We start from the raw sequence: 21,741 nt of genomic DNA on the forward strand, positions 1-21,741 counted from the left end.
TGGCATGGCATGGCATGGCATGGCATGGCATGGCATGGCATGGCATGGCATGGCATGGCATGGCATGGCATGGCATGGCATGGCATGGCATGGCATGGCATGGCATGGCATGGCATGGCATGGCATGGCATGGGCATGGCCCAGACCTGATTGAACAGCAGTCTAGGCATACCATCACAAGTGGGCAGAGGGTGGCTCCAGAAGTGGTTCTTTTCACAAACAAGTGGTTCTTCCAGGCTTAGCCTGTATCCTGGATCACATTGGAAGGATATTGTGGAGCCAATGGACAGGTCATTGCTAAGCCGCACACCGCTGACTGGAATTCCAGGATCCATACACGAGTACGTGTCCACTGTAACAACTGCAAAAAAGTCAGGCACATGTGATAGAATGTTTCAGTCTTCTCAACATCGATGCGCTCATAACGTTGAGCAAACGGAGTTGTTGTTGTTTTTTTAAATGCCACCATTTTTTTTCCTTCCTTTCAAAAAACATGAGCGGGCGGGCGGCCCTTTTTTTCTGCTTGAAGTCTAAAAATGACGAGCCGTTAACACATTAATATTGAATACTCTACCAAAAGAATTCAAATGGCAAAGAATTCAACGGACAGCGGCTCCCCTGAACACGTCCTCGATCGTGTGTGGCTAATGCGATTACTATTTCGGTTCACTGTTAAGTAGGCCAGATACTCCGATTGTCTGGCTCGCTATTCCCCCGGCCGTCCGTGCTTGTTTTCACACCGTCCTGGTATCGGTAGCAGGAGCTTGCATCCACCGGCCGGCCGCGAGCAGCCGGTTATTGGGAAGCCGTTATTGCTGCTCGCAGTTGAGCGGGTGGCCACTCAACACCCGCCAATTCAGATCCACTTATTTTCCAAGTCTTTGCTTTTTAAAGGTTACGGCAAGCCAGCGACAAACCATAGACATCGTAGATGTCAAACTTAAAGCATGTCGCAGACTCCTTTTGACCTAAGACGAACAAAAAAGGATTTGTGACCTTTAAGGTATCTCCACTTTCTAAAACGATACTCTCATATTTAAAAATGCATGCTTTTGTGAAAATGCAAAGACTGTAAAGTGGAAAGTGCATTCTCGTGCCCATGCAGAGCGAGCGAGCGAGCAAGCGATTGTCTCTTGGTCCAAAAAGGGTGGCTACTCTCTACTGAATTGAACTGAACGGAAAGTTTGTTTCGGTCACCACGAGATCAGATTTAGGAAGAAGGTCATGGCCTGAGGTTTGAACATAGCCTTCGATCCCATCTATCTGACCCCGATATCTCCGAGCTGCTGAGTTGAAAAGGACATGTCATTATTCTCCAGCTCGCTCCATCTTCTGCTTACTGGAGGGCTTTGAAATCACAGATCAATTCTGTCATCACGTCATTGCAAATCAAGATAAGCGGTGTGTCATATCTTATGCTACGGCGCCAATTCAGAAATGGTCTTGCAACGTGTCTGTTCGCAGTTTCCAGAGCCAGTTGGTACATTGAATTTTCCACACGAATGAGTCAAGGATCTCGTCGAAAAATTCACCTCAATTGCAACGCATATTACATTCATGTTGACTCTCAACAGCCAGACAGTCTTTGGCTCAAAATAATTGTGACAAACTTGACTCTAGCTCCTTTCCGCTCCCAATCTGATAAAGAGCAAAGATGGACGCACATGTCACGCACTCGCATTCATTTTGCATTCCGTAGCTGCATGCAAATGCCCTTACCTTCATAGAAGATTTTGAAGCCACTGTTGGATCTACTGTTGTCCGTAGTGAAGAGCAAATACAGGAAGTTGCCGCTACTGAAGAGAAACTGAGGAACCTGGGTTCCATTGAATGATCCAATCAGAGGTGAAAGCAAGTTGGGCCCATCGTGCACCTCCAGAAAGTCATAGCTAAGTTCAGTTTGGAACCTGAAAAAGAAATGGAAAAGAAACAAACGAGCACACATAGTCACCCACTTTTGAAGCCTAATGAATGGCAAGGAATCGCATTTGTCGGGGACCACTTTTCACCTTTTCTACGGCGCTCGTATCGGAATCAGCTGTATTGGCTGGCCAAACAGGGAATTCATATCATATACGTATTTACTGGAGTGAAATCACGGGATGAATGTAAACTCATAAGCGCACTCGGCGGCTTTTGGGCGTAACCACCTGTCGAAGATGATCTTGATGGAATGTCCTGCCTCGGCTTCAATGACCCATTCGCAGCTAAGTGAGTCTTTGTAGTAGCTGGGCCATCCCGGAGAGAGGATGACCCCAGACGTGCCCGAGTAGTGACCTCCGCAGGGAGCTGGTTGGAGGAAAAAGAAAAAGACAACGTTGTGGGGGTTTTTCGGGGTGAACACGGACGGCGGAAGCGTTTTGACCGCCGTACCTTCGCATTTGGGAATGAGGCCGCTCCACATCACCTGGCCTTCCTCCAGATGGCACGTTATGGTGTCGGTGCCTTGCGTCTTGATGAAGCCCTCTTCGCAGGCGACAGAAACGGAGCTGCCCAGTTGAAAAGTGTCTCCGAAGCGCCTGGCATTCAGGGGTATGCCGGGGTCAGGGCACTCGTTATGCCCGAAAGCTTGTAATAAGGACAAAGACAGGACAGGACAGGACAGGACAGATCAGAGCAGAGCAGGGTGCTGTGGTGACAAATGGCTTGCTTCGTGTCGACGAGATAAGCTCAACGGATGGATGGATCTGTCTGTAAAACAGCAAGGAACCCAAAAGCGCTTGTTCTCGACAATAGCTGCTAGTCTTGTGTCTTTGCCCGGGGGCAAAAACCTTTGACGCCACCTATTAATGAGGCATAAAAGCTGAGCCGCGCAACTTTTTGCCACGTTACTCAAACTCTGGATTTGCACGGCATAAAAACACACACACTCCATTGAATGTCATGACCTCTTCTATTAGCGAAAAGCATTTCGCTCAACGCTACAATGGCGGCGTATTTTCCGCCCCATAAGGGGTTCAAAGGCGCAAAGCAGCGCGTGATATATGTACTCACTGCTATATGTGATGTTGAAGCCTCGCCCTGACATGGAGTGATCAGCTTGAAACTCCAGTTGCAGGATGTTACTGTTGGACGTCAGGTGCGAGGGAACTTCTGCCCCTGAGAACCGTCCCAAAATAGTGGCTCCCGATTGGTCGCCGTCTTTGACGGTCAGGAAGTCGTAGGGCGGTTCAAGGTCAAAGTCGTTAAACGCCAGGTGGATTCTGGAGCCGGGCTCGGAGATAATCAACCATACACAGTTCAGGTTGTTCCCGTAGCCTTCCGGATAATCGGGGGACAGCACGGTCCCCGCGGGAGCCGTGAAGTTGGAAAAACAGGGAACTGAATGAGAAAGGCCGGCAAAAGATGAACAAGTGTCAAGTGCTCGCTCGGTTTGCAAAAATCTGAAAACATAGTGGGCAAGGGAGTTACGCGGCAGGGCTCGCTAGAATTTGGACAAGAGCGAGCCCATTGGCTGAGGGCACAGTCCAGATTTGGGTCGTGACCATCGGCAGGCATAGTGTCCGCTGGCCCTGTTTTTGAACCAGGCAGCCATTTACTGCCGCCGCCGCCGCCGCACTCCTTTGCAGTCTATGTATTGCTGTTGATGTATTGGAACGAAATGCACTCACATATGCAAATGGGAATATTTGCAGACCACTGATTGTTGTTTTGACAGGTGATCATCCTCTCCCCAATGAGCTCAAATCCAAAGCGACACTCGAATCGCAAAACGTCTCCATTTAAGAAGCCGCTTCCCTCTTGGTAGCCGTAGAGCGGTGTGCCCGGATCGCCGCAGCTCTCTTTGTCAATTTCTGAGGGTAGAGGCAGCAAATGGGAGAGAGGACCAATGAAGAAGCCGGAGGCATGTTCAGTATGGGCGGCAGAAACCCCAAACTACCTTTATAGTTGATCTTGAAGCCAATTGAGCCCACACTTTCATCAGATTGCAGATGAAGCCACATCTGATGAGACATGCTCACAATCAGGTCTGGGACAAAGCTCCCAGTTAGTCTGCAGAGAAAGAAAACAAGCAAATTGAGTACATACGTCTTGTGTCACATCAAACGCTGTGATGGAATGCAACCTGTACCAGTCAATCTTGAATAAATCAGTCTTTTTAGAAAAGCAACCCATCAAAATAAATAGCATTAAGAATCAAGGCAGTCAGTCGTACAACAGCATTTGCCATACAAAATAAACGCTATCGCAATTAACCAAATGAACCGACTTCACTACTTACACTTGGATTACTGTTTTCGAATCCCCGACTTCCCCTCCGTCACCAATGGTTAGCGAATCATAGCCAATCTCCAAGTCAAATTCTTCAAAGTTGATCTGAATAACCTGGAGGAAAGACAACTTGACTATTTATTAGGACCGGAATATTTGCAAAGGCTTCTCTTCAGAGACTGCTCAATATGTTTGGGATGCATGATCTATCGGGCTAAAAGCGCCGCATCAATCGCTTCCAGACGTTACATTTGTGTCAATGACTTTGAGGATTTTGTGGCCCACACGCCAGGTCACAGCGTGACGGTGTAGCTTGAAGGCATGACAACACCCCACCAGTCTGAGCTCGTGTGACTTGAAAAGCATCATCAAACGTACATACATTTGTCCAACGAGCCCTTTTCTAATCTGTGACCAGATTCGAGACGGCCAAGGAGAGTACGATGCAATAAAGCGGTCAATTCAAAGTGAGCAAACGTAACCACCGAGTAAGTGCGAGTCTCGTGAAAGGCAATGGGGCGTGAAACGCACATTGGGCCCAGCCCAGGAATTAGGTCAACACAATACCCCGTTAAAGGCATACGAGCGGCACACTCCAAATGATTTACATCTTTTATTGACTACCAGTGATATCAATTCATCCCAGAGCCATCCCTTCCCGTACATTGCCTTGAGAATCAGGGCACGAGGGGGAGACAGACAGACAGACAGAGCTTTACTCTGCCTTGACGAGAAAAACTAATGACAGTAATACCGTGTTTAATCTCACAATGCTTTGAAACAAAAACTTCAGCTGGCTAGCACATGCGCTAAGCCTCGCCTCGCTTCGCCTCTTTAATCTTGCATCACCAACAGCAATACCGCATATGTCAAATCACATCAAATCTTGAAGTGCTAATCGCATAAGCCTTAAACAGACAGTCCCTGCCAATGTTGCATGCACGCACGCACGCACGCACGCACGCACGCAGGCAGGCAGGCAGGCAGGCAGGCAGGCGGGCGGTTGTGCGGGAGGGTGGGCGGTTAGGCAGGCAGGCAGGCAGGCAGGCAGGCAGCCACGCAGGCAGGCAGCCACGCAGGCAGGCAGCCACGCAGGCAGGCAGCCACTCAGGCAGGCAGCCACTCAGGCAGGCAGCCACTCAGGCAGGCAGCCACGCACACATGCACACACACACACTCAAATAATAACAAACAGCCTTCAGAGTACATCAGAAGATGAGAGGCACATCCCTTCCCATTATTTTCAAGCGCAAATGAAATACATATCGGCAATCTGCTTATCAAAATTCCTAATTGACTTAGTTTTCCTCAGCTGTCTGTCACGATTACAATATTGTCATGAACCAAATGTGGCTTTTGTCCCTCAGGACAGGGCACCTGCATGGCTGTCTTTTCAACACATGCAATACAACAAGGAATGCATATTAGGAGATGAAAGTAAAAACAACAACAACAAAAAGAAAAGGGGCAAAGGAGATCCTGTCTTGGTACACTACCTTGTTTGGATCACTGGCGGTGATTATCCACACACATTGGGAGTTACTCTCGTATTGGATAGGGAAGTTAGGCGATGTGAATGTTCCCGAAGGCCCCAGGAGATTAGAGCCACACGTTTTCACTGCAACAGAGGCAAAAAAACCTAAGATGAAGGGATGACAGAAAATCAAGAGCCAGCCTAGAAATATTACATTTCCCTTCAACAAGACTAAAGTCATGTGCATAAGCTATGGTCATCATTCTTGTGCAGTCATTTAGTTTGAGCACACAGTGGGACTATTAGCAACATAGCAATTCATCTCATTCTGAAGCCTGCTCCAGGTATTGTCAGGACATTTGAAATGTGAAAAGTGACCATTTAACTTTCCTGTGTGTGCTGTGTGGTGACGCCTGCCACTCTCCTCTCCTCTCCTCTCCTCTCCTCTCCTCTCCTCTCCTCTCCTCTCCTCTCCTCTCCTCTCCTCTCCTCTCCTCTCCTCTCCTCTCCTCTCCTCTCCTCTCCTCTCCTCTCCTCTCCTCTCCTCTCCTCTCCTCTCCTCTCCTCTCCTCTCCTCTCCTCTCCTCTCCCCTCCTCTCCCCTCCTCTCCCCTCTCTTGCTCTCTTCTCCTCCCCCCCTACCCCCTCCCCTCACCCTTGCAGACAGGCCTGTGGTCGGTCCAAGCGGCAAAGACCTCCGCCATGCGCTGGCAGGTAATCGTTTTGGAACCCTGCAGCACATGGTCTTCATCGCAGATAAATTGAACAGTTGCTCCGATGCTGAGGGAGGAAGAAAAAAAGAAACCCATCATTAACACCTGAAAAAGCAATCAATTCCCTTAAAAAGTGACTCCTGATGAAATGTCAAATGGATCATTTATTTCATACCGATGATTACGAGTCAACATCAGCCATTATAGCTTTGTGCGTCGGTAATTGATCTAACGCCATTGCGTTTTTTTGATCGTCATTCGTGAGAGAAAAAAAACTTCCCTTGATCGTATTTCTTATAATAACTAGATTGACTGGGACCTTGACCACAGAGGGCTCAAAAGCTTCATCTTTTTTGAAATAGAAGCGCCATAAGATGATGATATCTTTCAAAAGTCTCGCAGAATTGTAATATTGAAATCATCAAGACCATATAATAAGTTGTCAGGGGAGGAGGCTAACTTCATAGCTGAAAGTGGCAAGAAAAAGCAGGCTCTTGATCCCCAATGTATCTTTTACAAGTTCAGATGGATGTGATAGTATAGCCATGATTGGGGGTGATGTCACAGACGCACGTAAGTACATTTCAGGGGGGAGGTTGTTCTATTTTATTTGATATTTTCCAGCCAGGAAATTCCTTTTCACACAATTTCAGAATGTGCACTTTCAAATGGTGACTCAAGAGAATAAAAACGACTACTCTGTTGAGGCCACCTTGACCTTGAATTGTCATTTGAAAAGCAAGTGGCTGAAAGAGGTCTGCTGCGGTACCTGAAGTCTGAGCCAATCTGTTTGCCATTTTCTGGCTCTCCTGGATCAGGACAGTAATTGGGCAGCTGCTTGACTCCTTCATTCACTGGGGGAAAAGGGACACATTCAAATTGACAAACTTTGCAATTCCACAAACACGGGTACAAGTGGAAAGGTGACACCGCAGGTTGCTGCTGCTGCTGCTGCTGCTGCTGCTGCTGCTGCTGGTTTTAGAAAAATTGCCTCCATCTTTCAGAGTCACATTTGCAAAGGTCGTTTCTTTGGCAGCAAGCTTGCGAACGCGCTTCATATTAAAGCACCGAGGGTAAATGCAACTCTTCTACCCATTATAGAATACGTATGTGGCTGAACAATTCATAATTATAAATAAAACCCACTTCAATCGACAAATGACTAACTTGACTTTTTTTGTCGAGGCCAAAGTTTTAAAACAACCACCCTCATTGCAATACTATTAAATGAATACTAATTGCTAATAAGCGCCGGTACTAATTCTGTCAGTTATTTGGATCACTGTGAGATCCACTTCCATTACAAGAGAGAAAGACACAGCCACAACACAAGCCAATGAAAAAAGTACAAAAAACAGGCAACTTACTTAAAGACAGTTTCTTAGCCGTGTCCTTCCCTGGTAGTAATTTGACCCCTCTGGATTTAAGCTCTCCAGAATTTTTCACTAGTTGAAAGTAACACATACACACACACACAAAGTTTTGTGATGATTAATAAATGAATAAGATGATTAATAAGTGTGTCCTACCTTGATACTGAGCCCTGAAGCCTTTGTGGCGATGGTTGCTCTCTGTCACAAAATGCAGCCGCAGCCAGTTTTTGTTGCTGATGATGGGCGCGGGGATATTCATCCCAGTCAGCCTAAAGACGAAGAGCACGACATGGACAGCAAGAGCGTTTCATTCCAGGAACACCTTCATGACGTCACGTTAGGATCCATAAAAATAGGCTTGACTCGAATAGTACCTGTGCACACATACTACGTACGTGTATACTCAGGCACAGAAACATTTTCGATTTCCAAATTCCCCTCAACTATGAGAAACATTTAGTGCACAAACAACATTGTCGTTTACAAGATCATCACTAATGGGTCCCGTTAGGAGTCTCCATAGCACAACTGTCAAATGATGAGCCCCGAGCAAAAGCACATTTACCAGATTGTTGGCGATTGGGATCCCTCCACTTCGAGATAATCGGACTTTTCTTCCATTTGGAATTCCGTAAACACCAATGAGATTGTATCCCCTGGCTCAGCTAGGACGGTCCATTTACACTCTCCGTTGCTGCCCAGTCCGCTGGGGGAATCAAAGCTGGATATGAAGCCACTGGAACCCCTCAGCGTTCCACCGCACGTGTCCTCCGCTGCCAAAGACAAGGGAAATGTTGATGGAAAGATGGCAACATACAACGTATATATATATACGTATATTGTCTTGGGTTATAGGCTAGGGGTCAGTGCATGTGGGTGCGACCACATGCAATTTGATTTTCAGCCCATTCATCGTTGCTATGTTTTTCTGCCGTACATATAGGATCAGCATTGGCCTAAAATGTCCAGATGTGAACAATAAGATGCTTATCCACTAAGTAGAGTCAAGGTAAACAGCAGAGCCTGTGGTAGTTATTGCAGCAGACCAAAAATAGACTGCTTGAAATGTTCCCAACAGCTGGTGGGTCGAGTTGTGGCATAGCAGTGGCAGCTCCGGCGAGATGAAAAAGCAGCTGATGGTTAATATTTCAGCTGTACATCTTCCAGAGCCAAATGAATAATGTGTCAAATCTTCACAAGGCCTTTTTCCTACTGTGCAGATAAGATTCCATTCATCTTAAGGACGTAAGAAACACTGGAAGTGTAATAGAGAAATTGCGCATGGTTTCTTGTCACCATCTGCCACAAAGCTGAGCTGAGATGAGCTGGGCTGAGATGATGATGTGCCTCTGTTCACTCTTTAAAAGGCAGACTGAGCTCATTTGTGTACACGGGCAACTTTCCAAACAAGTTTGCATTGATAACAAATGGAGGACATCCCCTCTCCCACCCCATCACTCCAAACATTCATTTTAGATCGCTTCATTTTGTTTTCTTCCAGCGGAATGAGTCATGATTGATTTCGAAAGATAAAAAAAACATCAAATAAACGATAGGCTGCTTGACCGTAGAGCCTATGAATCAATTAAGTGGGGTGTTTTGAGGAAATGTCATTTTGACACTGTTGTATCCCCATCTTGTTGTTGTTGTCGGGTTTTTGTTTTTTTTGCATCTTAAATTGGCTGGACGTCATTTTCCAATGATGACAGCAGATGACACTTTGACAGGGAGTCTTACCTCTGCAGATTGGCACGGGGAAGTCCCACACTGACACGCCGGCTGCATTGGTAACACAAGTGAGCAAGGAATGGCCATCCAGGACGTAGCCGGATATGCACCTGTAACCCATCTTGGCGCCTAGACCGAACTGGGTTCCGTTCAGTAGGCCTTTGGGCGGAATGCCCGGGTTGCCACATGAGCTGCTCCCCAGTTCTAAGAAAGAAAGAAAGAAAGAAAGAAAGAAAGAAAGAAAGAAAGAAAGAAAGAAAGAAAGAAAGAAAGAAAGAAAGAAAGAAAGAAAGAAAGAAAGAAAGAAAGAAAGAAAGAAAGAAAGAAAGAAAGAAAGAAAGAAAGAAAGAAAGAAAGAAAGAAAGAAAGAAAGAAAGAAAGAAAGAAAGAAAGAAAGAAAGAAAGAAAGAAAGAAAGAAAGAAAGAAAGAAAGAAAGAAAGAAAGAAAGAAAGAAAGAAAGAAAGAAAGAAAGAAAGAAAGAAAAGAAAAGAAAAGAAAAGAAAAGAAAAGAAAAGAAAAGAAAAGAAAAGAAAAGAAAAGGGTAGAAAAGGCTTAGCGCAATATTCAAGTAGGGACAAGCGGGTTCTGGTTTCCCAGCTGCCTTTCAATGGAGCTGTATGGATATTGCAGATATTTCTTTCTGGAAATTGGATTGGATATTGATCGTCATGAAACTAGACCACAATCAAATGGGAGGATCGTCATTGTTATTATTACGCATCACAATATTGTCCTTGCACATCAGCAAGTCACATTACAATGCTGTTAGTAGTAGTGAAGAGCCAGGCCAGGCCAGGCCAGGCTACGGCTAGGGCATGACGGACGGACGATGAGCAGAAGGTAAAAGAGCAAGGGAAACGGTTCTTTTCACAATGAGGAGCAGTGAAAGTGGTGGGTCAGCTTGTCCGATATGGAAAAGGATAGGCTGAAAACAGTATGGCAGACATCACATCTTAGTCGAGCAGTCGAAACAAAGCTACGGCTCTAGTATTTGATACAACTCTTCAGAGATGGGAAGCTCACTGAAATGAAAATGCGTGCAGGAGAAAGGGCAAGCAAGATGGTCACACAAGTAGAATTCAACTTGGAGCTGTTAACCACCCACATAACGCATGCCATTCCGTTTGCCATCTGCCATGCCATGCCATTCTGGAAGCGCTTGTTGAAAAAAGTTCAAGACCGGACGCCGATTTGCGCGATAGCAGATTGACCGAGTCTATCGTCACAACGCTAGACCGGAGGTGGCCTCGTTAGGAAGATTGGGAGCGGAGCAGCGAGGAGGCCGACCGACCGACCGACCGACCGACCGACCGACCTTTCGGACCCGTCAGCGTGCTCCTTTAAAGCGCTTTAAAGCGCTACGTGGACTTGGAGGGAAATGTCTGTCTCGCCAATTTCAACAAACAATTCAGCTGGCATCCAGCCTGCTGTTTTGGTCTTCTTACCTTCGTAGAATGCTTTAAATCCATGAGCACTTACTGCAAAGTCACTGGTGAGCCTCAGAGAAAAAATGGTGCCAGAACTGGTAACAGGAGGAGGAATGCTAAATCCTGTTAACCTAGGGATAGAAAAAAAGACACACCGTGACCAAAACTACCAAAGGACGGACGGCAGATTGGGATTACGAGGTGAATAAGAACAGACGGATGAGGCCGGAAGGGCGAATGCCATCCGTGCAAATTTGGCTCAAGCGTTCGCACACCTTAGCAGTCGCTCTAAATCATGAATACCTATCACGCGTCTAATGAAAGACAGAGCGGTTGAATATGCACGCCGTTCGGCAATTCAAGCATCCGTGCGTATTGTAACAGACTGCTTCATTACTGCATTTCAAATGAGGTGCAGGTCCAAACAAATCCATTTAGTTTCACAACGTCGTAAACCAGATGCGTTGCCGGCCGGCCGGCCGGCCCTTTGTCAGCGCCGCTCGCTTGTGTTCTATCGACCTTCCGCTCGGCTGCTCTAAGTCAGCTCGTGTGTCGCATGAACACAAGTTGAACATGAAACAAAATGTCTCCTTCGCCGTTGCCATCCCAATTTGTCGCGTGCTTTTCTCTTGCTAATTTGGGGGACATTTGTGTTACCAAACCTTTACAACCAAAGTCAGCCAAATACATAACTGCAGTGTGTGTGTGCGCGCGCGCGCATGCGTGTGTCGAAACTGGTGAATATTTACAGCTTCAATAGTTTCCAATTACAGCGCTGTTCATAGGGTTGATACAAGTCGTAAATAAATGGAGTGAAGCTAACAAATCTTTTTTTTTGCTTCTTCAGGCCAAATCATATTCGCCAGTTGATTTAAGTGCTATGAAACACATTGGTTGCTTTTTTTGCCACACAGTTGCATCTCCAAAGTGTTCATGTCTAAAGGACTGGAGTGCCTTTTCTAATCCAGCCTTCAAATCCTGAGAAGCTTGAACTGGAAAAGCATACTATATCCCAGAGCACTATTCAAAGACAAGGACAATGTTGAAAAGAGTTTCATTGCACTTCGCTCTTATGCAAACGTTTGGGGGTAAAGCAGACAATTCAGGGCTTTCCGTGACAACCAACATGACTACAAAACAACGCCCACTAGCGGCAGGTGGAGGGAACTTCAAAGTGAAGGGAGCAGGTTGCCGTCTTACCTTGTTCTGAAGTTTGCTGGGTGCGCTTGGCCATCGTACAAAGATAAAAAGTCATATTCTTCTTCCACGGCAAAAGATTGAAAAAGGATATGAATCCTGTTGCCGTCTCCCGCAACAATCACCCAGGTACAGTTGGCTCCGTTGGGATAACCGTACGGAAAGCCGGGGCTTTCGATTGTGCCGTTCTTCCCCTTTAAAGTGCCTCCGCATGTGTGGACCAAACCTGGCGACAAATAGTTACAGGCAATGCCGATGAGAGGACAGAAGATGACTGAATGCATTGAGTTGCTTTCGAAATCTAAATACATTGGTGGAGGCCGTGACGCTGCCCCATCTGACGTCTGTGGCACGACAGCGGGTGTTGGCCGAGCTGCTGTCCATCAAGAACAAGCCCGTGCAGCCACAGCACAGCACAGCACAGCACAGCACAGCACAGCACAGCACCGCCAGCATCTGAGGGGATCATTTCTCCCCCATGCCGTGAGACTTTAAGTCGACATGATGGACAGACACCATCTTGGCTTGAATTATGTTTGACACCATGAATGTTTCTTGTTTGTATCATGGATGCTTTGCGGCGATTGTCAGGTGTGAAAGACTACAAGCGCATAGGTCACGTTTCCCTTTGAAGACCCGAAATAGAAATGGTGTCATTTTATTTCGACGTGATTTTGTTTGATCAAAAGACATCTTCCAGATCAATGGCAAGCTGCCTTTTGTGCCTCAGATCAAATGTGGAGTGACGAGAAATCATTCTTTCATCTGCACATCCAGCTTTGCACGCGAGCGAGTGAGCGAGAGCCCGCCAACCGAGACAGAGACCTTAAATTGATGCCCCAGAGTGGAGTTTATCTGCGGAGCTCGGCTGCACCTTCACTATTCATACAAATAAAATGTGCACAACCACAGTCGTGCGTTATGCATGGCTGCCTGCATGGCTGCCTGCCTGCGTGCCTGCCTGCCTGCGTGCGTGGCTGCCTGCCTGCCTGCCTGCCTGCCTGCGTGGCTGCCTGCCTGCCTGCGTGGCTGCCTGCCTGCGTGGCTGCCTGCCTGCCTGCGTGGCTGCCTGCCTGCCTGCGTGGTTGCCTGCCTGCCTGCGTGGCTGCCTGCCTGCGTGACTGCCTGCGTGACTGCCTGCGTGACTGCCTGCCCGCCCGCCCCAGCAGCCTTTGCAATCTGTTGACAGAAGCACATTGTCTGAAACTGGGAAACGAGCCATCCCTCTTACTTACTGTCTGTATTGACAGGCAGGGGTGGAATTTCACGGCTGGGTCCAGTTCCAAATGGCCGTTTGCGCTTTGTGGGAGTGAACACAGCTAGGCGACTTGTAAAGAGGGAGCCCAAATGAAGGAAGATGCAGCACTTTTGCGCGTGCAGCCGTCGTCCACAGAAATAGGGCCCTGCGTCTTGCTGTCAAAGAATGCAAAAATCGCTCACAAAACACACAGCAAGCTTGAAGTGCTGCTCTACTAGCGGGACACGTCGACTTCTCGTCAGCTTTTCTTTTCTGTGCTACGTAACGACGGACTGGTCAATTGGGAGGGTGCATCCCATCCTGAAAGAGAACTCCAGCAACTGTTCTGTAAGTGAAATTGCAGGTTGGTGTGTTGTCGCCATGACAACCAGTGCGCTGCTCTGTGCAGCGGTGTATAAAATTATCTCGTTCCGTGCTGTCAATTCAATTGTCATAAACAAATGATCAAATCAAAGCTATCCGCTTTAGGAGCTTCTTCTCTGTCCGTTTCCAATCATTTTGTTGATTTTGCAAGACTAGTCTCGCTCGGTTCATCAATATCGTGTTAAAAGGCCAATAGCCACTGGAGACAGGTGCACGGGAAATGTGGCAAAACAACCATGTGTCAATCACTTTGTTTCCAAGTGATTCATTTTGACTCCGTATTCAAAAATGATGGTGTGATCAAGAAGAAAGAGAGAAGTCATCCATCCACCGGAGAGTACGAACAATAAACAGTCAACAGTAAATGGATAAACCGAAAAAGAGGGGGAACCATTTGATTGAAAAACACTTGCTGAGGACATCTGGCCATACCTTGAGTATTTTCAATTGTGTCAGCAGTCTGATAGCTAGCTGCCGGTGGTGGTGGCAGTGAGCTACAACTTTCCTCTCTCTTGCCTTGCTCCATCACAGGCGTCCTCATCATCCTTTACCTAGCTGCCTCCCTCCCTCCCTCCCTCCCTCCCTCCCTCCCTCGCTCGCTCGCTCCTGCCTAATAAGTAAGAGAACAAGGAGGATTGGCAGTGGCCCCGAGGTTTGACATTGCCACATTGTGGGTGGTGATAAAAAACGCACTGTGGTTGCCTTGCCTTGCCTTCTACACGCTGGGCCCTTCTACTCTGCATGCAGCGAGCGCATTCTATCCACCCACAACAGTCAGACGTGAGAATTACTCAGAGGGCGAACAATCTGTATGGAAATTGAAATCTGTGGGCACCCATCCTCTCATAGATAAACATCGTGCACTCATAGTCACCACACACTCCTAGAACATCTTTTGGAGAGGGAAAATAATTGAAACGGCTTTGCAGGAGCTGACCCTTTTACAGATGCTTTTTTTAAATTGAAAATGATCATTTTATCGTGCTGCACATCCAAACAGCTTAGTTAATAGGCCTACTTGAATGTATGTATGTACGCATGTACGCACACACACAGGCACGCACAAATATATAGAGTCCAATTTTAGGGACAAGTTACCTCTCGGCCAGCCAGCCACTCACTCTTCAAATGGGCACACCAAGAGACATAATCAGTGAATACTAACACCTGCTTGCTGTTACAGGTCCTCCTCAAACTGGTTCCACAGAACTGTTTAGCTGGGTTTTTGTTTGTGTGTGTGTGTTAATAGTGGCGAGAACCCTTCCAAAAAAAATCTAAGCCTTAATCTGGAAAAAGAGAAATGTACACGACTTGAGCGCACAGGTTAAAAGCAGGGGGAAATGCAGGTCATTGCGCCTGAAATAAGTGCTTCGCCCTCTAATTAAAGTAGCTCGTGCACGTAGGCTATTATGAGACGCTGCATGCTCGAAGAATATTTATTCAGGAGGCACGCTCAAAGACTGCATTGAGCGCCAAAGCACGGAAATGCGTCCAAGAGCAAAAAAGATGGGCAATTTGATGCGCCGCTGAGTGCCGTTTGGATGGAGACGCGCATGCCTGCCTGCCTGCCTGCCTGCCTGCCTGCCTGCCTGCCTGCCTGCCTGCCTGCCTGCCTGCCTGCCTGCCTGCCTGCCTGCCTGCCTGCCTGCCTGCCTGCCTGCCTGCCTGCCTGCCTGCCTGCCTGCCTGCCTGCCTGCCTGCCTGCCTGCCTGCCTGCCTGCCTGCATGCATGCATGCATGCATGTGAGCTGAGGTGAGCGTTACCGCAACGTCGAGCTTGGTCGAGTGAGCGCCTTACCTTTGACACAGGTGAACAAAAGACAAAAGAAGATATTCCAGAAAACAACTCCCGTCCACATCGCGGTGCTTCGGCCACATTGAACGCATCTCCGGCTGGACATGTCGTGCAATTCCATCAATCCCTCGTTGCAAATCCGCGTCATTGTCACACCTCGAACGTTCGAATGCCTAGCCCAAATGCTCCTTCTTCCCGGGAGATTCCCTCTTCTTACAAGGAAAGGCCGCCGCCGTGCTGCTGCTGCCGCCGCCGCCGCCGCCGGGATACGCACGATGAAGTGAGAGAGACTCCGCCAATTTAGGAGAGAACCGAAGCAACCTGGCCGAGGGCTCGAGCATTTCTGATGAGTGGGGCATGCAGCGAGCGCGTGCGTGCGTGCGTCCCTGGGCTCGCGGTGCGGTGCGGTGCGGTGCGGTGCGTCCGCAGTTTTGCACCTGGGTGACGTTGAAGGTGCTGGACGCACACAACACAGTGCGGCGTTGACTATTTGAATGGTGCTTTTATCGATTTGCACTGGTGATGCTCGCCTCAAGCAAGCGAGAGGCGGGAGGGGAAGGGGCTGGGGGGGCGAGAGACAGACAGAGAGAGGGAGACAGATAGAGAGACGTAGTTTGGGGTCGTCATTGTGGGGGTGCTATGTTTGGGACATTTGCATTTCAAAGATAGAGCGACACCTAAACTCGAGCGAGCGAGTAGTGGGCCTCTTCTGCCATCTAGAGTCCCTCCGACCATTGTTGGAACGGAGGCGAGCAGCATGAGAACCCCTCCAGAGTGTTGATTAAAGCAAGCATTTTTGAGCCAAGGCGGATGGATATCTTACAAGGAAAAAAAAGTGGCACACACACATTAGGCCTCTATTAAAAGAATAACATCAAATCAAAGATGCAGTATCCTGTTGTCTTCATGTTAACAGGTGGACTTGCAGGTCCGTTGCACCTTCTGCCATCGACTTGAGGAGCATTTAATACAAGATGCATTCTTTGTTGTGTCGCCAATGACTTGATTAAATAACACAAGCACATGCTTTGCAGTCACAGAGATTGTCTGTCTGTCTGTCTGTCTGCCTGCCTGTCTGCCTGCCTGTCTGTCTGCCTGTCTGTCGCCGAGAGGATATGCGAGGTCAGCAGCTGCACAGTGAAGACCTGCACTCAATATCAGTCAAGTTTTCAATCAATGATGTCGTGCATGGCTTCACTTAGAATATTTCTCCAATAATAATGGCACATGAAAGTACCTCCAAAGAAATCAATATCTCCTGGCGCGCTATTAGCAAGATTTATTAGTGTGAAGTCAGTTGGGGCAGTTTATGAGGACACCTGTAAGTCATGAAAGGTGTGAGTGTGTGAGCGTGTGCGTGTGGGTGCTTTCTTTATGGTTGGAGATTTCCCCTCCTAAATATCTTTTTGCACCAAATTCCGGTTCAGTAAAAGTGTATTTCAGGTTCATTGTGCCAAGTCGGAACCTTTGACGGCCTAAGTAAAGGGACGATGTTTCCAAAGTAGATCTGGCTCGCTCGGGGCCATTGGTGTGTTATGGTGGAGCTTGTGTCTGTACATGTGGTGACTCATTTTGCAGGATGAACATTCAGTTAGTCATTGAGTCAACTTGACGACAAGACGTCACGTGACGTGACAAAGTCAATAAGCGTTTGCGGCCTCGTCGGTTTTCGTGGAAATGCCGAGCTATTCAGACAAATTGGCCAGGTAAAATATGGCTAAATATTACGTCCAATCAAATTGCTGGAGATTTATCTGAGCAATTGGTGTAAAGCAGCGCAACAGCGCTTTACGGGCTTTGTTTATGAGCTATTTCCTTTGACTGATCTATGGTTCATTTTCCAAATCGGTGTAATGTCCAAAACGTGATTTGGGCCCACGTTTGCGAGGAGGACAGCTTGATGTTAATCACGTTCACTTCACATATTCTGGCTGCCTCGCCGAGTCATATGTATGTCTCTTGCTCGGTGGGACTACGTATTTATCTCAAGGTTTCATGCAGCAGAAGAGAACCAGCGTGCGTGTCTCTGCAATGTGAAGCGCAAGGTCCCTGGTGGGGTCGCAGGGGGGCCTGGCCTAGCCTGGCCTAGCCTGGCCTTTGGATGTCTGCAGGCTGGCTGAAGACAGCACACACGCACACAGCCAGCACGCACGCACACAGCCAGCACGCACGCACACAGCCAGCACGCACACAGCCAGCACAGCTTGTCTTTACCGCTGTAATGGACAGGTGAGCGGGCCCAGGAGAGTGAGCTTGGGTCGTATCGATGCCAAAAGCGCTCTTTACTTGCTACTTGATGAGCAATCACATTGCCTCCTGCCTGCCTGCCTGCCTGCCCCTTCATTCGTTGTGTATAGAAGTTCATAACTGCATGTGAACAAATGCGCTCACCAGGGAATGCGGGAGAAATATAGAATGAATTGATCGGTTCAGTCTTCAAAATTGAATTCACTCACTTCAAGTTCATTGAAGTACACAATAGAGATCCATCCATAACGCTAATCATGCAAACCACAGCACTTCTAAGGGGGATTGATCATGCAAGTTATTTATTCTTTCCAAATGATCCACGGACCGACCCGTACTGGTCCGCGGCCCAGCGGTTGGGGACCGCTGCTCTAGCAGGCTTTTAACTGCGACTTCTCAGCAGTGCGCACGCGGTTGATTTTAGGTTCCTTGGCATTGACATAAAAGTCACATTTGCGAAGGGAAAGGAAAAAAAAAGTGAGAGAGAGAGAGAGAGAGAGAGAGAGAGAAAAATGCACTGATATCAACGCAGTATGCCAATGTGAGATTGGAGTTATACTGTCTGGCTGGAGGTTATTAAAGATACATGAGCGACTTTGATTAAAGACAACACTGTTTGAAAAATTCCTCTGGGAATGCCATCATCTCATTTCACGTGTACAGGGAGGGAAGGAAGGAAGGAAGGAAGGAAGGAAGGAAGGAAGGAAGGAAGGAAGGAAGGCGTGTTTTCTTCAGGTAGAAAGTCAAGATTTGAACTGCTCGCGAGCAGGTTATGTTCACAGAGTCTGTTGCCAAGGTGACAGAGTCAGAATTCCTCTGACTGCTCTTTGAAATGGCTAATACCTCTCTGAACAAGACACGAGCGCCCGGCCATGGATGCATGGATGCATGGATGGATGGATGCATGGATGGATGCATGGATGCATGGATGGATGGATAGATGGATGGACGGACGGACGGACGTGCGTTGCAAACTAAGACTGCTACAAGGTCGCAATCTTCTGCGGTACGCTGCTACGTTAGGCTTCACTCAGGTGATTAAGTGTGTTTGGGCCGTTTGATTTCTAGCTGGCAGACTGATGTGTGCTTGTTATGTGAGGTTCATGTCACAGGTGCAGGCAGCAAATCAGTGTGGCAAACTAATGTGCGTGATTGAATGTCAGTGGGCTTTGCTGCTTCCCTCAAAGGAAATAAATAGACAGCAAATGGCAAGCTTCGGGGCCCAGACATCAACATTTGTTACATTCAAAATGAGCTTGGGAAAGAAAAGAAATGTTGTAAAAGGAGTGCGTTTCGTTTGATTGGAATGTGGGCCACTGGGCTGTCTTGTCCAATGAAAAAGACTGCTAAAAGGTCAGTGACAGCCGCTGTGCGCCTCTCCGTCACTTTGTACCTGTGCTAATAGTGTGAAAGAGATTTGGGAACAGTTCAGTTGGCAAAAATGCATCACTGCACTCATAATGTAGGACTGCAGCAACTGTGCTGTTCTTTTGCCTTCTGTTCGGAATGACAGCGAACGACGTCGTGGTGCATGAAGTACAACGAGTGCAAAACCTCAAGGGACACTAGGGCCGTCGTGATCCTTTCTTTTTTTGTTTTTTAATCGGGAAAACGAAAACAACTTGTATTTTATCCGTTCATTTTTGAGAAATCATGAAAAACCCAAAGCGCGGAATACGGCACAACAAGTCCTTCAAAGCATTGAACCTGTGATTGAACTCAAATGAAAGTGAATCCATTGAAGTATGAATGAGTTTGGAAATAGCTTTGCCGCCATTTCCCGGCCGCCATTTCCCGGCTTTGCCGCCATTTCCCGGCTTTGCCGCCATTTCAGAGAGTCAGCTTTATTGTCAATTCCTTCATGCCCGCCGGCTTTGCCGCCATTTCCCAACTTTGCCGCCATTTCCTGGCTTTGCCGCCATTTCCCAACTTTGCCGCCATTTCCCGCCATTTCCCGCCATTTCCCGACTTTGCCGCCATTTCCCGGCTTCAAGGCGCGAGTTTTGTACAGTGTGATCGCGGAGAGCAACCTGTTCAAACAACGAAAGGCTGGCTGCAATCAATCGCCCTGACACCCTGGCGATGAGTTGGAAAATGGATGAGTCCCTGTCACTTTGTTTACACAAAGCACATTCATAAATAACCAACGGAGCCTTCGAGTTCTGCCGGAAAAGAACATTGAATCAGAACGGCAAGAGTCGGAAGGAAACAAATGGAGTAAGAGGCCAATTCTCGACGTTGCCTTTTCCTTGCATAATCGCCACACGGATCGAAGGAAGACTGATGACGACGACGTCGTACGTTACAAGCGAAGCCGAGCGAATGCGTCTCTCGACGTACGATTGAGCTTGTGCGGCAGGACATCCGCCACATTTGATGACGTGAGATCACAACAAGACACTGCAGGCCAGCCCGAAGGCCACGCTCTGCGCCCCGGAAAGCCAAAGGCTTCAACCTGCCGCTGGGATTTGCGCCAGCGACGTGACGGCCATCCCGGATGAACGGCAACCACAACATCTTGGAGATCTGTTGACCTCAAAGGAGAGATAAGGCAGGCGGCGGCAGAAAGGTGGAGTCTTTTGACGAGATGAATGAACTTGGTTTGCGGAGCCAGTTGGATTGCTCGACTTGATCCCGTAAACGCTTCATTCCTGCACGTCTTGCTTTTCTCTCCCGGAAGCGGAATGGTATTTTTACAATGATTTTACATTCTGGAAGGAAGCACTCGGCGCTGGATCTAGTTGCCATGGCAATATGCGCTGAGTGGCAAAAGCAGAGAGCAGAGCAGAGCAGAGCAAAGCCAGAGGAAGGCATTTGTGGGCTGGCTGACAGGGAAATAACCCGTTTCATTCTATTCAGCCATCTGATTCCTTCGATCACAAGTCAGGCAGGCAGGCAGGCAGGCAGGCAGGGAGGGAGGGAGGCACGCTGAAGGATCTTATGTTGGTTTTGGAGCCCTAACAAATGATAGCTGAAGTCAGAGCAGCACAGGTCGTGCTTGCTGATTAAGCGAGAGCAAAGCCATATCCCTGCGACATCTTTTCCTTGGGAATTGGAAGGCGCGCAGACAAATCACGGCCGGCTGTCTGCCTGTCTGCGTGGCTGGCTGGCTGGCCAGCACGCCCGCCCAGGCCCGCCCGCCCGCACAGCTCAGCGTCTCGCTCGCCTTAGTCGCTTTGGCATCGGAACATGAGGATGTTGTTCTCATTTTCACTGACTCATCTCACGGTCAATTTAGCAGGTTAGCGTGGGAGAGGGAGTCGCAAACGGCAGCTGCCGCCGCTGTGGCTCTTTCTCACTAGTGCAGCTCACCAGGGCGGGCGGTTAGGCAGGCAGCCACGCAGGCAGGCAGCCAGGCAGCCACACAGGCAGGCAGGCAGGCAGGCAGGCAGGCAGGCAGGCAGGCAGCCACGCAGGCAGGCAGCCACGCAGGCAGGCAGCCACGCAGGCAGAAAGGCAGGCAGAAAGGCAGGCAGAAAGGCAGGCAGAAAGGCAGGCACTGGGATCACCCGCTCGTCACCACGACGTTGTCCAGTCTTTTACTCCCATCACAACCAGCGTGGACCTCCAGCGCCACGTTTGCCATGCTCGGGGCTCTGCTCAAGCCATTTAAGCAGCTTTTAGAATTCCCCGCACATCCCTCCTTGGCGACGGGAGAAGCCGTGCCTGCCCTCGTCAAGGTCAAGGCTGTGCCGCCTCAGAATTGCAAACAAAGAGCACTCCCGTTGGACAGAAGCCACCTCTCCAAAGCCAATCAATACCTGCGAGCGAGGGATGGCTCCCATCATAAGAGGCATCCATCGTCATCGTCGTCGGCACACCTGAGCAGATACTTTTTAGTGAAGACTTCCCCAGCGAGCGAGCGAGCGAGCGAGCGGGCATCTGGGGATTTGAAGAAGAATTTATTTGTGCGGCTGCTCTCGTCAACATTTATCACTTTGCTCGACTTGTAAT

General features: G+C 48.3%; 1 protein-coding gene across 1 annotated transcript in view; it reads right to left on the minus strand.

Moving 5' to 3' along the window:
- Nucleotides 1-15,718, minus strand: part of LOC133160645 (CUB and sushi domain-containing protein 3-like) — a 48,504-nt gene extending 32,786 nt beyond the window's left edge. The window contains exons 1-18 of the mRNA XM_061288493.1: nt 15,544-15,718; nt 12,128-12,350; nt 10,946-11,058; nt 9,509-9,703; nt 8,337-8,544; nt 7,928-8,040; nt 7,766-7,843; nt 7,168-7,252; nt 6,341-6,465; nt 5,709-5,830; nt 4,223-4,326; nt 3,881-3,993; nt 3,612-3,794; nt 2,995-3,321; nt 2,374-2,568; nt 2,151-2,289; nt 1,720-1,907; nt 173-361 (exon numbers count right to left, since the gene is read on the minus strand). Of these exons, the coding sequence (XP_061144477.1) occupies nt 173-361; nt 1,720-1,907; nt 2,151-2,289; nt 2,374-2,568; nt 2,995-3,321; nt 3,612-3,794; nt 3,881-3,993; nt 4,223-4,326; nt 5,709-5,830; nt 6,341-6,465; nt 7,168-7,252; nt 7,766-7,843; nt 7,928-8,040; nt 8,337-8,544; nt 9,509-9,703; nt 10,946-11,058; nt 12,128-12,350; nt 15,544-15,688 (2,845 nt within the window). The 5' untranslated portion in view covers nt 15,689-15,718. The remainder of the gene's footprint in view (nt 1-172; nt 362-1,719; nt 1,908-2,150; nt 2,290-2,373; nt 2,569-2,994; nt 3,322-3,611; nt 3,795-3,880; nt 3,994-4,222; nt 4,327-5,708; nt 5,831-6,340; nt 6,466-7,167; nt 7,253-7,765; nt 7,844-7,927; nt 8,041-8,336; nt 8,545-9,508; nt 9,704-10,945; nt 11,059-12,127; nt 12,351-15,543) is intronic.
- Nucleotides 15,719-21,741: the final 6,023 nt, after the last annotated feature.

The sequence above is a fragment of the Syngnathus typhle genome, linkage group LG10, assembly GCF_033458585.1.
Source record: "Syngnathus typhle isolate RoL2023-S1 ecotype Sweden linkage group LG10, RoL_Styp_1.0, whole genome shotgun sequence".
NCBI lineage: Eukaryota > Metazoa > Chordata > Actinopteri > Syngnathiformes > Syngnathidae > Syngnathus > Syngnathus typhle.